This window comes from Macrosteles quadrilineatus, unplaced genomic scaffold (genome assembly GCF_028750875.1).
Source record: "Macrosteles quadrilineatus isolate MER2022 unplaced genomic scaffold, UCM_ALF_1.0 Scaffold_2__2_contigs__length_208266976, whole genome shotgun sequence".
NCBI classification, from domain to species: domain Eukaryota; kingdom Metazoa; phylum Arthropoda; class Insecta; order Hemiptera; family Cicadellidae; genus Macrosteles; species Macrosteles quadrilineatus.
This window is the reverse complement of record NW_026542595.1, coordinates 45,894,781-45,913,132: the sequence shown is the minus strand read 5'-3', so window position 1 is coordinate 45,913,132 and position 18,352 is coordinate 45,894,781. Positions and strand designations below refer to the sequence as shown.

At 37.0% G+C, this 18,352-nt stretch overlaps 3 protein-coding genes across 4 annotated transcripts in view; 2 read left to right on the top strand and 1 right to left on the bottom strand.

Annotated features, from left to right (window-relative positions):
• The window catches only part of LOC128986197 (follicle-stimulating hormone receptor-like), a 41,293-nt gene extending 33,759 nt beyond the window's left edge, over positions 1–7,534 (top strand). For both annotated transcript variants that reach the window (XM_054406403.1, XM_054406405.1), the window contains exon 18: positions 6,595–7,534. The gene's annotated coding sequence lies outside the window, so the exon portion shown is untranslated. The remainder of the gene's footprint in view (positions 1–6,594) is intronic.
• On the top strand, positions 4,426–5,133 carry LOC128984135 (uncharacterized protein K02A2.6-like). Its single transcript, XM_054403422.1, has one exon. The coding sequence runs from the start codon at positions 4,426–4,428 to the stop codon at positions 5,131–5,133; it is 708 nt and encodes a 235-aa protein (XP_054259397.1).
• A 1,089-nt stretch (positions 7,535–8,623) lies between the features above and the next one.
• LOC128987124 (U3 small nucleolar RNA-associated protein 25 homolog) overlaps positions 8,624–18,352 on the bottom strand; it is a 30,321-nt gene continuing 20,592 nt past the window's right edge. The window contains exons 8-9 of the mRNA XM_054407840.1: positions 12,446–12,622; positions 8,624–8,818 (exon numbers count right to left, since the gene is read on the bottom strand). Of these exons, the coding sequence (XP_054263815.1) occupies positions 8,666–8,818; positions 12,446–12,622 (330 nt within the window). The 3' untranslated portion in view covers positions 8,624–8,665. The remainder of the gene's footprint in view (positions 8,819–12,445; positions 12,623–18,352) is intronic.

Genomic DNA, 18,352 nt, shown 5'->3' with positions numbered 1-18,352 from the left:
CCATTGTTTTGACCGCAAATGTGAGAACCGTGTCATCCGCGTACATGGTGGTGTGTCCATCTTCCCCAATTCAACTGGGTAGGTCATTTGTGAGAAGGAGGAAGAGGACTGGGCTAAGTACTGATCCTTGGGTACTCCTCTTTGCACGTCCACAGCTTTGGATTGGGCCTTATACTTTGTGTTGTTCTTTATGTAGGCTAATTCCACAAGCTGTTTCCGGTTACTAATGTAGCTTTTAAACCATTCTGCTGCTCTTCCTCTCACACCTAGTGTTTACAGCATGAGTGGAAGAAGTTCGTGGTGTAGGCAGTCGAGTCGAAAGCTTAACTAAAATCTAAGAAGAGACTTGAGGTTCTGCCTTCTTTTAGTTGGTCTAGTATGTGATCCGTCAGTTGTATTAAGACTGTGGCTATCGATCTGCCTTTGATAAATCCATGCTGTTGACTATTGAGAAGGTTGTGTTCTTGAAGATGGTGTAGGAGTTAGGCTAGTACTATATTTTCGATTATTTTTGAAAACGTTGATATTAAGGAGATTGGCCTGTAGCTGTTTCTTTCTCTTGTTGGTCCATTTTTGTATTTTGGGTTAACTTAAGCTATTTTTAATTTATCTGGGAATTTTGCTTATGAGGGTGTTTTATTTATGAGGTCTGTCAGGGGTATTAGTATTTCATTTTTACAGTATTTTAGAAGTTTAGCTGATACCTCATCAGTTCCGGATGAATTTTTCATCTTTAGAGATTGAATGGCTTTTTGCACTTCTTCTTGTGTGACCCGTTTGAACTGGAGTGTGTGATGTGTTGCTGGTAAGTGTTCTGTTAAGGCATTGGTTCTTGAGTTATTGATATTTTGGAGTGTTCGGTCGGCTATTGATGAGAAAAAATCATTAAAACAGTTTGAAACTTCTATTGGGTCGTCTATTGTTTTATTGTTGACTTGAAGATAAATTTTGTTTTCTGTATTTGATCTCGCTTCTCTTTCTCGGTTTATTGTTTGCCACAGTGCTTTAGACATGTTTTCAGCCTGGTTCCTGGTTTATGTGAGCTGTGTTGTTTTCTTTCCGAAGCATTTCTAAATGCTGGTCGTACTCTTTTTTTTTAAATAGCTGTTCTAGTTTTGTCTTCCATAAATCCGGTTGTTTGCTCCTTTTCTAAGGCCTTTATATTTTTAAGTCTAGCCGATTCTTGATTCTTGCACTGTCTCCTTTTATGTTGTTTAACTCTTGACGTTTTAAGAGGGCAGGCATGGTTTAGTGTTGTCTGGATGATGTTGCTGAAATTGTTGAAGGCTTTATTTACGTCATGAGTTTGTATTATAGTTTCGCAGTCTTGTTCTTGTAGTTGTGTCTTAAAGTTATTTATTGTTGTTTTGTTGAAGATTCGTTTATTTTTTATGTTGTTGATTATCGGTTTTCTAGTGATTATTTTTCGATTTGTGCGGTATGGTCAGATAGTCCTGATGTTATAACTGAGATTTCTATTGGTTCATTATCAATGTTTAAGGATATCCAGTCTATTGATGTTTCTGAGTCGTCACTCGTAATTCAAGTGGGGGGTAGCCTCAGTCTTGAGATATCAAAGGAGGTTAGTTCTTCAATTTTTTCGTTTTCATTGTCATCAACTAGGTTGTATAGATTGATGTACCCCATTATTCATGTTTGCTTATCCGTAGTGAGCACTGTTTTCAGTTGTTCAGAGAGTATTTTTTGTGACATACAATCGACCGAAATGGAATACATCCTACTGAAGAAAAAATAAAAGCCATACGAGAGGCACGGTCACCTACTAATGTCAAGGAACTCCGATCATTTTTAGGTTCTATTAACTACTATGAACGATTTATTCCGGGACTTCATGCCATTTGTAGTGATCTCCATAAGCTGACTGGAACTAACTCTAAATGGAAATGGTCTGAACATGAAGAGGTGACGTTTAAAAGAGAAAAGAAAATTCTATCAAGTAAAGACACAGTAGTACCATATGAAGAAATGAGACCATTGGTAATGGTCTGTGATGCATCAGAAAATGGATTGGGAAGTGTACTAATGCACAGATTCGAAAATGGACTAGAAAGACCAATTGCTTTTGCAAATCGCACACTACTGCCTGCTGAAAAACAATATTCAAATATCGACAGAGAAGCACTAGCTATTATCTTTGGACTCAGGAAATTCCATCAATATGTATATGGTCGGAAGTTCACTTTGGTAACCGACCACAAACCTCTACAACGGATATTTGGAAAAATGTGAGATCTCCCAAAAGTAGTAAATAGCCGTTTAATCAGGTGGGCGATCCAGTTGAATCAATACAACTGAAATAATGAAATAATGAATTTATTTCCTCCAATAAAAACATACAGTAGATACAAAATTGGCTTGGAAATTAACTGGCCACTTTATCCAGTACATGTGGCCAGTGTACAAAGAAACTTATCAGTGAGTCCAGTCTTCCACTTAATTGATTACAAGGTCGCCGCTGCCTGTGACGATCATTTTCTTAAAAATTAAAACTTAACTTTAACTTGTTATGTAACAGAAAATAAAAGTATCTTTTTAACAAAAATTGAATATCACTAATAAATATTACTTAAAATAACATACTTCTATACAATTTACAATGATGAAATTCAAACAGCCTATTGCAAAATACTCCTGAGACGCCAAGTATCCTCAATTTTAAATAACCAATCTTTCACTTTATTTGAAAATAGGTTAATAGAATTGCATGTTTTTATTTCAATTGGTAATTGATTGTAGATGAAAGGACCTAGAAATAAAAACGAATGTTTAAAAATCTCTTTGTTGACCTTGGGTGTTCTAACAATCATTTTATCTATTCTTCTCGTGTTGTAGTAAAGGTCTTCAGTTCTATTATTCCCACTTTGCATGAAAAAAGCTTTTAAAACCTTAAAATTATAAAGGTTTTGAATTGGCATTATTTTCATCTGTTGATAAAGAGGAAAAGAACTTTCTCTTCGCCGTTTTCTTAATATTATGCGCAAAAAATGATTCTGAGTGGTTCTTAATCTATTTATAAAAGTTTTAAATGTTCCGCCCCAACAAATTAGCCCATACTGTAATCTTGAATTTATTAATGCATGATATAATGTTTTTAATAAAGATTCTTCACAAATATTTTTTAAAAAGTAAAACTTCCTTATTGATTGTTTAATTTTTGAATGAAGATCCTGAATATGTTTTTCCCATGTAAATTTACAATCAAAAGTTACTCCTAGATATTTAAAAGAATTGACTTTTTCAATTTGTTTGCAATTACAAGGAGGTCCCTGACAGGTGTCTTGGTGGTAAATAATTGGAGAAATAAAATCAAAACCTCGAAAATCAAAATTAATGTATTTGGTTTTGCTAGCGTTTACTAGCATTTTATTTTTCACACACCAATTTTGTAAAACATTCAAATCATTGTCTATCATTGTCTTTAGTATATCCCTGTTTTTGTGGGAATAAAAGAAGCCAATATCATCTGCAAAAGCTTGAATATATCCATTAAACTGTTTAATTAGTAGGTCGTTAATGAAAATGAGGAAGAGAATTGCAGAGGTAACCGAGCCCTGTGGAACCCCGACCGTGACAGGTGCAGGAGCGCTAAGGCAGCCCGCGACCCGCACCCGCTGCTCCCTGCCAGACAGGAAGCTGCGGAACCATCGGAGCGCCACACCTCTGATACCTGCTGCCTCTAATTTTTGAAGCAAGATGTTGTGGTTTACTAGGTCAAAAGCTTTCGTAAAATCAACAAAGAGACCCGTGGTTTTTTTACCTTCATTGAGACTTTCATAAATTTTATTTGTAAAGTTCAAGAGTGCGTCCTCCATGGATTTTCCGCGTTGGAAACCAAATTGCGCTTTTGATAAAAACATAATTTTGTCCAGATACTTAACAACTCTCTTAACCATTATTTTTCTATAACCTTAGAAAAAACAGAGATTAAACTAATAGGTCTTATATTCATAATCATTATTGAATTGGATTTCTTAAATATAGGAGTGATAATACTTAACTTTAACATTTCAGGAAAAATGCCTTGGCTAAAACTTAAATTAACAATATGTGTCAAAACAGGGGCTAATTGCTGTGCAGTGCTTTTAACGAAAAAAGTACTAAATTTATCAAAGCCTGAAGATTTTTTATTTCTCAAGCTGTTTATTGTATTAATGATTTCAAACTCATTTGTTGGTTCAACAAAGAAAGATTGACAGTGTCGGTGGAGACCTAATTCTACTAACTATGACATAGAGTACAGAAAAGGAGAAGATAACGTGTGTGCTGACGTTCTATCAAGACTTCCGATTGAAGAAGATCCAACCTGAGGAGGCTCACATTGGTTTTTTGAATGTTGATAAGGTTAACACTATCATGTCTTATGACCTTTTAAAACAAAATTCATTGACAGATAAAGCTATTAGAATGGCAAAAAACTTTACATTGAGGAATACATGGCCCTCTGTTGTTCCTGAAATGTTAAAGTCGTACAAACAGAGAAAAGATGAATTGAATGTTGAAGATGATATATTATTGTGGTTTGGAAGAATCGTAGTTCCAGAATGCATGAGAACTGATGTACTGAAGATATTGCATGCAGGACATCCTGGTATTGCATCAATGAGGTCTGTTGCGCGACACTATGTGTGGTGGCCCAACATGGATAAAGATATCGAAGTTTATATCAAGAAGTGTACATCTTGTCAAGAGAATAGAGATAATGTGGAAGAAGTACCATTATATCCTTGGAATGTACCTGATAGAGTTTGGGAAAGGGTACACATTGATCTGGCAGGGCCAGTCAACGTATCTATGTGGTTGGTAGGTATTGATGCGTTGTCTAAGTGGGCAGAAGTGGACTGTCTTAAGACAACAAACTCTTATACAATCATTCAACGATTAAGATCTTGGTTTAGTCGATATGGATTACCAAGTGAAATTGTGACAGACAACGGACCTCAATTTGTGTCAAAGGAAATTGAAACATTCTTCCAGAAAAATTCTATCAACCACATAAAAACAACTCTGTACCATCCTAAAAGTAATGGACTTGTTGAAAGACTAATTCGTACATTGAAAAGACGGTACTACACAACAAAGCAGGAGGTCGGAGATGGAATGCTAGCTCTTTAAAATGTTCTTTTTAGCTACCGAAACTCGCCTCAGAAAACAACCGGTAGGGCTCCGGCAGAATTGTATTTCGGACTACCAACAATTTTTGACAATATGAAACCTAATCTTAGGAAAAAGATGGAAATGAAGCTTTGAAAAGAACAAGGGAGAGACAACAAGGAAGTTCGTACTTTTGAAGAAGGAGAAGATGTGTGGATTAAGAATGAACATGGAAATGGTTGGTCAGCTGGAATGGTGAAAAATAGAAATGGACTGTATTCATATGATGTACTTTGTGGAGGTGTTATAAAAAGAAAGCATGCCGACCAGATGAGACAAAGAATGGGAGCTGTAGAATCTGCGTAAAAAGGAGGGGAAAAGTGTTAGATAGTTAAATCTGTAAGTGATTAATTCATCAGCTGATTTATTATTATTAAGTTTGTTAGTAAATATTCTGTTTACATTGATGTGTTTAAGAATTAAATAAAATGGTTCTTTTGTATTTTGAATATCATTTAGTGTAATTCTATAGTGCCATTTTGTCACCAATACTTAGTAGTTTAACACATACAATTTTTTAACACTAACTTCGTTCCACTCTGTATATCTTAAGGTTTAGGCTCAGTCCGCAGTGTAATCACATGCATAAGGACTCATCATTGCCCACCTCAAGATTACAAATTGGGCTTCAACTTTGCAGCCTTTTTAATCAATTTATGTGGTATCTAGTATTTACAATAGATCTATATATATCCACTATTAGATTAGGGCAACTTTTAGGTTTAGATTGCTGTGGCCCTGCATACAAAGTGGCAAAATATATACTGCCCACCAATCAGTCTAACTTTCCCATGAGGCATATCCTTACGGTCTAGTACTTACCTTGTAAGTTGCCACTCACATTCAAATATGCACCCGCTATACACGAAAAGGATCACCCACAACGACTATCAGTATGACTTATCGGTTAGGTTGTACCTACTGATTCACCACATACCTATAAGACTATATGCTCGACAATAGCTTTTACCCTTCGAGGTAAACACAAACTATCCATTCACAACCACTTTTACTGGTGACGTTAAAAGATAATTGTATTTGGAAAGCAAACAAATTAATCATGTGTCAAGATGTGTTGACTTATGAGGTTGTTTTAGTCTTACCTTGTGGTACAGTTGAGAATTGAAACACAACGTCACAAAGCCTTCTGCTCTTACTAAATTACCAAAACAGTCAATTACTTTGTTGATCGATAGCTCAATCGCTACTAGTTTAGGGATGATTTTAAACTTTTTGAGAAAAGAAGGGAGGAGCGAGTTCTGTTCTCATTTTGATTATAAAAATGCATAAAGCATAATAATCATAATAATAATTTTATTTTGTCTGTATGAGAGTACTAGGTTCATAGACCGTTTAAGCTTTGTGGATTAATATGATATGTTTCCTGGAAAATTTTTCTAATTTTGCTATCTTTCCCACCAGAAAAAGAAGATATCCTGGAGGGGATGAGAGTGTCTGGAACATGTGGTTCTGAGCAGAGTCACAGGACGAGAGTGTCAGTCACGTGTTGAGAGCTCCATGTGACACAACGTCAATCAAGGAGGACCCTGAGGACATCTACATTGTTGAATAAAGGCGATAGGACTCTAAAGGTGTGATAAAAAAGTCCACAGTAAAAGGGATTTATGGTGAAGCAGAAGCCTAAAATCATAGATTGAAATTTTGTGGCTTTCCAGCCGGGGCTTAGTAGCTTTGATTATGAATATCTTGTGGTAGACATTATGTTCGTAAAAATTGTACGGTAGCCAGTTTTAAAGATTTTGATTTGAGCCACTGTTAGAGAGCTATGTGAGAAATATGCTACTGTACAATGTTGTAATATTGTCGACAGTAGGAGTACATCTATATTCTGATTCCATTTCCATAACCATGGCCACACTCTTGGTTGTCAAATTCCCTGCAACTTGGACAGAAACCGAGTAGCATAAAGATTATCTCTCAGTTTTTAGTGCAAAGATGGTTTATATCGGATAGGTTTTGTTTTGAGCTAAATAGCCTGTCCTCACATGGAATAATGTATGATGTTGATCCATTCTTAAGCCAGGCTCAATATCACATACTTTTGGGACATATTTGAACCTAGATATTGAACCTTTTATGACTTTTAATAGACAGACTTATTTTTGTAAGAATGTATTTTTGAAAGTAAAAAGAAAACCCACAAAAACTGATCTGTAAATAGCCAGGACATATTAAATGTAAGTAAAAAACGGGCCAAAATGATATGAAACTATAAGTAACATCTGTTGAAAACTTGGTGTAAAGTTTAATTATTCTATGTTTAAGGGTTTAGAATAGTAAATATTTCTGGGACTTTCTTTACAAAAACAATTTTAAAAAATCAGTAGTTTAAACTAATGTAAATAGGTTGTGTAAGTATAGCATTTACTTGAAATGTATTTTTATTTTAAATAAATAAGCTATAGAAGATGAATTTGTGGTATTATTACTGTCATTTGAAAAAATACTGTGTCTTGAACCTAGAAATACACCAACCTCAGACAACCTGGCTAATTAACAAACATAATGACTCTCTCCCCCTCCCAATTATGACGAGATTACACAAAACTTGTTCTGTAAGTATTACTTGACATAGTGTTACTGGTATTAATTAAGTTTACAGCACAGCTGATGATTGGCTAATGGCTATCAAAACGTTTGTTAAGAAGAATTTTACTGACACAATTATCAATTATCAATTATTTAAGATGGGGACGCCACTATGTGCGTATTTTAACCCAAATATGAGTGAAGGATGAGTGTAGGATGAGTGGCGCGATCTTGTAGTCTTGTTAGTGACTAAGGCCGACATGTTCCTTAGACACAGCTGTTAATTAATAGCCCATACAGCTAATGGCAACTAAGGGACCTACAGTTTATAGTGGAATCCGAACCACATTTTTCCTTGTAATTTACGAATTGGACAGATCCAAAAAATCGTTTTATATTAATCTGATCATAAACTCAGCTTCTGGATACAGGCCATTTCATCTATAGCCTTAAAAATATAAAATTAAATTAAATTAAATATTGGGAACTAAGAAATTTGTAATTAAGGTATGAGCCTGTGTTAACTAGAAATATTGAGATGTATGAAGAAAACAATCTAAATACTTACTCCTTTCCTAAGTAGGGACTGGTAGAAACAAAGTTTTTATTTTACAGTTTGAATATAAATAGTTTAGTTTTAATTCCTCTTAGGTACAGAGTACAAACACCCCACATATTTTACTAAGCTTTTAAGCTGTAGCCCAAGATAATATACTTGAGCTCAATGCTGTTTTGGTGAAGGTAGTAGGCCTACTATGGGGATTTCTAAATCCCACAAAGCTAGCGTTGAGTAAGGGTTGATTAATATTTGGTATCATAATCCCATTTTGTAGTGCTAAAACTACAAATTTATCTTTGCGATAAAAAGGTAAAGATGATTGAGTCATATTATATAATAAAATGGCAACGTTTTATTTACAGATTATACAGTCTAGATTATTGTTCAGTCCCCAGTCATGAACATGTGGACAGGACGGTCTGATGTCAACATTCTGGAGGTTCGATCAGAGCCTACAATGGCCGCCAGTTGTGGGGCATCATAGCGAGTGTACATTACACTGACACTGAGTGACCCCTCTCCAACGTCCTTGTCAGTCTGAAAAAACATCAGTTACCAATAACACATTATGGTCATACAATGGCCGCCAGTTGTGGAGCATCATAGGGAGTGTACATCACACTGACACTGAGTGACCCCTCTCCAACGTCCTTGTCAGTCTGAAAAAACATCAGTTACCAATAACACGTTATGGTCATACAATGGCCGCCAGTTGTGGAGCATCATAGGGAGTGTACATCACACTGACACTGAGTGACCCCTCTCCAACGTCCTTGTCAGTCTGAAAAAACATCATTTACCAATAACCCGTTATGGTCATACAATGGCCGTCAGTTGTGGAGCATCATAGGGAGTGTACATTACACTGACACTGAGTGACCCTTCACCAACGTCCTTGTCAGTCTGAAAAAAACATCAGTTACCAATAACACATTATGGTCATACAATGGCCGCCAGTTGTGGAGCATCATAGGGAGTGTACATCACACTGACACTGAGTGACCCCTCTCCAACGTCCTTGTCAGTCTGAAAAAACATCAGTTACCAATAACATGTTATGGTCATACAATGGCCGCCAGTTGTGGAGCATCATAGGGAGTGTACATTACACTGACACTGAGTGACCCTTCACCAACGTCCTTGTCAGTCTGAAAAAACATCAGTTACAAATAACACATTATGGTCATACAATGGCCGCCAGTTGTGGAGCATCATAGGGAGTGTACATCACACTGACACTGAGTGACCCCTCTCCAACGTCCTTGTCAGTCTGAAAAAACATCATTTACCAATAACCCGTTATGGTCATACAATGGCCGCCAGTTGTGGAGCATCATAGGGAGTGTACATCACACTGACACTGAGTGACCCCTCTCCAACGTCCTTGTCAGTCTGAAAAAACATCATTTACCAATAACCCGTTATGGTCATACAATGGCCGCCAGTTGTGGAGCATCATAGGGAGTGTACATCACACTGACACTGAGTGACCCCTCTCCAACGTCCTTGTCAGTCTGAAAAAACATCAGTTACCAATAACCCGTTATGGTCATACAATGGCCGCCAGTTGTGGAGCATCATAGGGAGTGTACATCACACTGACACTGAGTGACCCCTCAGTCACCAACGTCCTTGTCAGTCTGAAAAAACATCAGTTACCAATAACACGTTATGGTCATACAATGGCCGCCAGTTGTGGAGCATCATAGGGAGTGTACATCACACTGACACTGAGTGACCCCTCTCCAACGTCCTTGTCAGTCTGAAAAAACATCATTTACCAATAACCCGTTATGGTCATACAATGGCCGCCAGTTGTGGAGCATCATAGGGAGTGTACATCACACTGACACTGAGTGACCCCTCAGTCACCAACGTCCTTGTCAGTCTGAAAAAACATCAGTTACCAATAACACGTTATGGTCATACGATGGCCGTCAGTTGTGGAGCATCATAGGGAGTGTACATTACACTGACACTGAGTGACCCTTCACCAACGTCCTTGTCAGTCTAAAAAAACATCAGTTACCAGTAACACGTTAAGGACATACTATGGCCACCAGTTGTGGGGCACCATAGCGAGTGTACATTACACTGACACTGAGTGACCCCTCTCCATCGTCCTTGTCAGTCTGAAAAAACATCAGTTACCAATAACATGTTATGGTCATACGATGGCCGCCAGTTGTGGAGCATCATAGGGAGTGTACATCACACTAACACTGAGTGACCCCTCTCCAACGTCCTTGTCAGTCTGAAAAAACATCAGTTACCAATAACCCGTTATGGTTATACGATGGCCGCCAGTTGTGGAGCATCATAGGGAGTGTACATCACACCGACGCTGAGTGACCCCTCACCAAAGTCCTTGTCAGTCTGAAAAAACATCAGTTACCAATAACACGTTATGGTCATACAATGGCCGCCAGTTGTGGAGCATCATAGGGAGTGTACATTACACTGACACTAAGTGACTGCTCACCAAAGTCCTTGTCAGTCTGAAAAAACCCAGTTACCAATAACACGTAATGGTCATACAATGGCCGCCAGTTGTGGAGCATCATAGGGAGTGTACATTACACTGACGCTGAGTGACCCCGCACCAACATCCTTGTCAGTCTGACAAACATGACATGTCAGTTACCAATAACATACTCGGAGTCTATTAATCAGGGTACTATAGCAAAGGAATGTGGGGATGAGGGGTATGAGTACTAATGAGGGAGGGGACGCGAAAAGTGGCTCAGCAGTTGGCTTGATAGTACACCATAGGCGCTGGGAAAGAACAGATGGAAATTTGTATGCTAAAAACACAATGCATGTACCAAAATGAAATGTCATCAGATGCTCTAAAAATGTGTATAACAAAAATAGGGAAAGTGAGTGGTTGGTATTATAATAACTGGCCTTCCATGATTATGATCACTCTTAAATTTAATGGTAAGGAAAGGTAGACAATGCTGTGGAGTGTAGGAAACAGTTTGCCGTTTAATATTTGACTACCCTGTGTTAGATGATCAGCAATGCACTTCGATGTCAAGCCCAGTGGAACAATTTTATGGTTAATTAAATGCCTGGACCGATGTGGCCATTGTAGCTGAAAATAAAAATGATCTTAAAGTGATAATAAAATATACTAATAAAAGAAACAAGAAAAGTGGGCTTACAGATAAATGAGATTAAAACAAACTAGGCCTACATGAAAATAACTAGACGAGATGATGAAGAAGACCACTTAGAAGTATTAAACTACAGGTTCCACAAAGCAAACACATTTAAATATCCGGGTGTAACAATCGCAAACAATAACAGGGAAGATGTTGAAATTCAAATCAGACTCACGGCAGAGAAAGTTATTCAAAAGTAAACTTCTATCAAGAACCACCAAAATGAGAATGTATAAAACCATAGTAAAAAGTGTAGGGTGCTATATGGTTCAGAGACTTGGTCTTTCACCAAAAAATCACAAATGAGACTCATTACTTTTGAAAATAAAATATTGAGAAGGATTTCTGGACCAATAAAAGGCGGAGACTCGTGTAGAATAAGAAAAACTAGAGAGTTGAGGGAACTAGATATTGAGGAAGTGGTAATGAATAGAAGGTTGAGGGTGAAGATGGGGTAGGTCTGTCAGAGGTGAGAGAGATATGGTAATGAAAGTGATAAGAGGTACTCCGGAGGGCAGGAGACCATTTGGAAGACCAAGGATGTGATGAATTGGCGAGATAACAAAGGACCTAAAGAGTATGGGAGCAGAACTAGAGCTGGCAGAAGACAAGACAATCCTGGAGGCACATGGTTGGCGAGGCCAAAGACCGCCTTGGTTTTCAATGGCCACAGGAGTAAGTAAATACTTGGAATTTTGAAAAAGCCAACACTCCTTACCACAGAGAAAACACAAAGCTTTCTCAAACAAGGAAGGAACACAAAGGAAAATACCAGTGCACAAAAATCCCATCCTTGGTATTTGTATTGAAACAATGAATTAAAAAAACTATGAAAGTACAATAATTGTTGTTCTATGACTATGCCTTTTATAAGTTCAAATACTTTTCTTGAACCAAACATTTGTTTCTATATAGCATGAATGAAGAAGTGACAAGAGGTAACTGGGTTCATCAGACAAGAAGCTGAACACTTAAACTACTCTGCTAATGTACTGACCTGCATCAAATTACACAGCTCACTGTAGAAGTGGGGTATGGTGGGAGGCTGGTAGAAGACAATGTGTCTGATTCCCTTCAGACGAATCCTGCGGAAGAAGTGGAACCTCTCACTGTACAGCAGAAAGTGTGCACTGGAGTGGAAAAACATGTCTCTCGCCCTCGCTATTTTTCCATCCTGAAATTTTAAAATTCCAACAATCATTCATGAATGAAATAACTTAACATATAATTTGTTGTACACCTTAGTGCTATGAAAATTTTAGAAAAAAAACCCAAAACAAATATAATCTTATGTTGTTATCACTTATCATGGTACAATAATTCAGACTCGTAACGTGTCTTGTCATTAATAATAATTAATCAAGTTTCAAGAAGCCAAAAAGCATTATTAATTTGCATATCAGAAACTAAATGGTTTTGAAGGCATACAAATAATTGTGAGTGAAGATGTAAAATATATATTCAGGCTTTGAAATAAAACCAAAACCTTTTTTTGCGTCTAATATATTCCTACATGAAAAAGGGCAGCACTTGCTGTAAAAACTACAAATTGTAAATCTCAAAATTAGCTTAACCCCTTCGTCGTGCTCCCGTGAGCCATTGTGTGAAGCGACGGCGAATCCATTATTTGCATTACTTGGTTATTATGGCGTCCGCCATTAAAACCAGTATTTGCCGAGTTAGTTCCCAAACAATCCAACAGATCGCATATGCTTCTTGTTCTGCGAGATTCTGGCTTTCATTTGATTGTATTTTTGTCGTCCACAGCCTGCCCAATCGGCAAAAACAATCGATTGAAAATTATGATTTACCAGCTGACGTTGGGAACGTTGTCTTGGCAGCTGTCTGTCTTGTTTGTTTACATCGTCATTTCACAACAGTGTTTATATCATGTTGAATTATATTTTTTGTTTGGAAATAGTTGTTTTATGAAATAAGATGAGTAACTTTTTATTTGTTGATGAGTGTGGAAGGGAATTGGACGAGAGTGAAATTGCTAAACTTATTAGTGAATGTGACAGAGTGACTCAGACAGTAATGGTTATTTGTTTGAAGAAAGACTTGAGAGTGACGATGAATTGGAAATAAACAATGAACACGTAAGTGAAGCATGCAATAGTATAAGTATTGCTGACTGTGAACCTCAAGATTTAGCTGATAATGGTGTGACAGAGCATGCTAGCCCTAGGCCTGTAATAAATAATGATTGTAATATGTTTCATATTGACACTTGATTTATGTTCTTTGCATTTATTTATTGTCATATGTTTTTTGTTATTAATTGCAATTATTGTGAATTTGTTTGCTGTTTATCTTGTCTTTATAAATTGCAAATACAGTCCTTTTTGATTTGTAATAGTCTTACATTATTTCTACATTTGGTGCCGAAACCCGACTTTTTCATGTCAATAAGAAGATCAGAGAGGGAAAGACACCCTCCAGACAGATATACTCCAGTAATTGGGTATAACAACGACAAAACTGTTAATCCAAAGCCAAGTAAAGACCAACCATCAGTTTCTGCCAAATCTAGTACTCCTTCTAGTAGACGACGATTAATGGAAGTGGAGTTGAAGAGGCTGGAAGAAATACAGAAATTGGAAAGAGCTCATGAAGAAAGAGAAATGGAGCGACAACGACAAATGGAAGCTTGAGAACTAGAGCGACAGAAACAACTGCCGACGGCGAGAGCTGAGCTTGAGTCTGCTTCAGTGTGTGGCAGTCAACAGTCAAGCCGCCCTAGTAATCGATCTGAAACCAAGGTAGGACTTAGTGTAAATCTTGATGATGATGAAGAACCGCAAAGCAAGGTTGAAAGGTGGTTGAATGAAAAAGAACCAACAGTTCTTAAGTCCTCATCAGGCATCATGACCTCAGCCGTGCAAAAGCTTGCGGATACCTTCCAAAAAGCCATACAGCCTGTTTCATTTCGTCAAAAGCTCCCAAGCTTCAGTGGCAAGGCTGATGAATGGCCGATATTTTTTTCGGCGTATGAAAAAACTGTCTATCTTTTTAGTGAGGATGACAACCTCATAAGAGTAAGGAATTGTCTAGAGGGAGAAGCATTTCGAATGGTTAAGCCTCTTTTTGTCTCAAGTCAAAAACTTAAGTCAATTATCAAGACCTTACAGATGCGTTTTGGTAGACCAGAACTCATTTTGGAGTCAATGTTAAAAAAAACTCGTAGGCTACCTTCTGTCAAGGAAGACGACACTACAAGTCTTGTTGAGTTTTCGACAAATGTTTTGAATTTTACTGCTACAGCAGAGTCATTACACCTAGAAAATTATGTATTAAATCCTTACTTACTAAATGAATGTATCAACAAACTTCCCTATAGTTTAAAATACAGGTGGGCTGAGCATGTAAGTAATAATGCTCTAAGCAATACCAACCTGAAGGAGTTTTCCACTTGGTTTGGTGCATTGGGAAAAACAAAGCAAAAGCGTAGCAGACTGACTAAGCGGAGCAAATAGGAAGATGACGCAAGAATGAAAACATGGAATCATGGAGAGATGGAATTTGAAACTTATAATTTATAAAATTAATTTTGTTTAGTAGAAAGTGAATTGTTTGTTTGTAGAGTGTTGAAGATCTGATTCTGTTTGTGGTGTTGAAACTGGTGAATAACAACTGCAGTATAAAGTTGAATTCATTTAAATATTACCACAGAGAGTGGTGAAATAAGTAAATGTCATAGAAACTAGGGTAGAATAAAACGTTAGTTCAATTAAGATATTGACGTTGGATTTTATTTTTAGATAAGGTCTACTTCGTTTTGGTTCACTTTAAGTTTTTAAGTAATACTTTAAGTGACGAGTGACTTAGGCTATGCAATGAGTGAAGACGATGATGATCCTGGTTTGCCTAGACATAACCAAGCTCAGGGCAGTAGGCCTACAGTAGGCTCTGCGGAAACGCAAGATCGAGGTAGTACCAGTGGGACTTCTGGGCTTTTGTTTAATACTAAAACCAAGACGACAAATTGGAAATATTTCCATAAAGATGACAAGGATTCCAGTAAGGCTATTTGTAATGTATGCCAAGCCAAAATAGGCATAAAGACAGGCAGTACAACAAGCCTGCAGAGGCACTTAATTGCAAAACACAAAAACCAGGCAGATCATTTTCAAAGTCGAAGCAAAAAAAGACAAAAAAAGATGACAAAAAACAGCAAACCTTAGGGCAATGCCTGGACATGCAAACGACTTGGCCATCTGACCATCCCAAGGCAAAATCATTAACAAACAAGATAGGTATATGGATGGCCAAGAATCTCCACCCATATTCCCTAGTAGAGGAAGAAGGGCTAGTTGATGTGCTTAAGGAAGCCTCTCCGAAATATAAACTGCCTTCTAGGAATACTTTTTCAAGACGGGTAATACCCGAACTTTATGAAACAACCAAGCTAAATATTTCTTAAGAAATCGAAAATGATCTCACCAATGTGATGACATTAAGTTTTACAACAGATTTATGGACATCAAGAAGTAACGATCCCTTTATTTCCTTAACCCTCCATTACGTGTCAAACGAATACAAGATGAAACAATTTTTTCTAGGGAATGAATATCTGCCCGGTGAGCACGATGGTCCTCACATCGCAGAGGAAATCAAACAGATTGCAACCGAATGGGGGATCCAGGATGAAACAGTTCCCATATTTCCAGTAACAGACAATGCTGCAAATATGGTGGCAGCCATGAGACTCCTGCCATGGACACGTGTAACATGTTTTGCGCACACACTACAACTGGCACTAAAAGACGCAAAGAAAAATACAACTGGAATGATGAGTATGCTGTCTACAGCCAGGTCTATAGTAGGCCATTACAAAAGAAGTTCATCGGCCCAACAGAGACTTCATTCCTATCAAAAAAATCTAGGCAAGAGAGAAGTCGAGTTAGTTCAAGGATGCGAAACTCGTTGGAACTCGGAGTACCAGATGCCCAGTCGTCTGGTACAACAAAAAGAGGCCATTTCTGGTGAGTTGATATCGTCAAGGAGCAACATTAACAACCTGTCCATTACCGAGTGGAAGATGGCTGAGGAGTACATTGACATACTATGCCCTCTAGACGAGGCAACTACTAAAGCGTCAGCCAGCAAGTTGCCGACTATGTCTATGGTTTATCCATTAGTATCGACGATAGAAGACATCTTGGAGAAAAGATTGCGGGAAAAGAAACCTGGTGCAGCCTTTTGTAGGAATTTACTATTATCCATGAAGACTAGGTTTTCCCATGTAAAATCAGATAACCTCTACAAAGCGTGTATGGCAGTTGATCCCCATTTTAAGTGTGTTTTGCTCAAACCACATGAGAAATTACTTTTGAAAGATAGGTTTGTGAGTGAAGCCATATCTTTCTATGAAAAGCAGACAAAGACAACAGAGGTTCAACAGAGTCAAACACCGGAAATAGGTAAATATTACTAGGATGATTATTTTGAGTAGGCTTAGGCCTATAAAAAATAGCTTTACTTAAACAGATAATAAAAATGCTTAAGCTTAATTAATAGGCTACCTACCTAAATTCTGAAACTTTTGATCTGTTATCTACATTGAAGTTTTTTTAAGAAATTTTTACGAAGTCAATTAAGTCAAGGTTGTAAAAATAAAATATTAAACTTTAGTAGCCTATAGTCTTGGACTTTTAGGGCAAAGAATACTGTAGTCTATGGACGCTAAACCATTTGTCCACTTTCTTCATCGTTGAATCCATGGAAGAAAACTGCACAATAATCAATCACGTTTCTGAATAAACAAAATAATTTTTATTTTTGGTTTCAATGAATAATCAATCAATGTTTACCATGTTTTCAGACAAACCTGGGAGCAGTAATGTCACTGATTTTTGGAAGAACTTTGAAATCCTAGCATCAAGTCAATCAAGTTCAACAGTAGTCGAAGAGACTGAGACTGCAATGGATCATTGGCTGTGTTTGTCTGAACTTGATGTTTTTTTCAACGGACCAAGGATCTCCCCACAAGAAGACTCTCTTGAGTGGTGGAAGAACAACCAGCATAAATACCACTATCTTGCACCCTTGGCTAGAAAGTACCTAGGAATCCCAGCTACGGAGGTGGAGAGTGAGAGGGTGTTCTCCTCTGCAGGCAACGTTGTCAATGTAAGAAGGGAGTCCCTGACAGTTGAACATGTAAAGGAACTTGTGTTCTAATCTTACATCAAAATCTAAAATAATTTTTAATCTCAATCTCATATTTTAGGCCTATGTAGGAGTCTTTTAATTTCTTAACCTTGGTCCAACTTGAGACTTATAGAACACCAAATATAGATTGACACTTGATGAAACCAGCCTATTTGGCCTACTTTTTGTGCAATAATTTTATTTTATTTGAGATGTTTCTAATTATACATATCTGTTCTTTTTTGTATTTACCATTTAGCAATTTTTAGCATTATTTCATTAGCATAATCAAATCATTATTGATTTTCCTTTGTTGTTGTATTTTGTCAGATTTACTGTAGCCTATTGGCTATTTTATTTGTAATTTTTACGTCCTTTTGTTGTTATTATTATTCTTAAAAAAACTTTATTTGCATTTGATATTTTATTAAATATTTTTGGTAATGTATCATTGAGTTAGGCCTATATCTTATTCTAGGTAGGCTAAAAAAAACTTAACGTGAGACTGACCAAAAACTTAAGACTGATGACAAACCATCATGAGACTATGATGATGAAATAGACTTTAGTATATAGATCCTTTTTTTCCAATTATCTAGTCGATTGAGCTGTTTCAGATTTTGACTGTGTTTTTCTATATTATTTATTTTATACTTTATCCTTGTTATTTTCATTGTAATTGTACTCTATATTCAGATGTAACCTACTGTTGGATTATTTTATTTCTTTGTATGTCCTAATTAATTATTAAGTT

Coding starts and splice junctions, on each gene's coding strand:
- LOC128984135 (XM_054403422.1), top strand. CDS start 4,426: ATGGCAAAAAACTTTACATTGAGGAATACATGGCCCTCTGTTGTTCCT.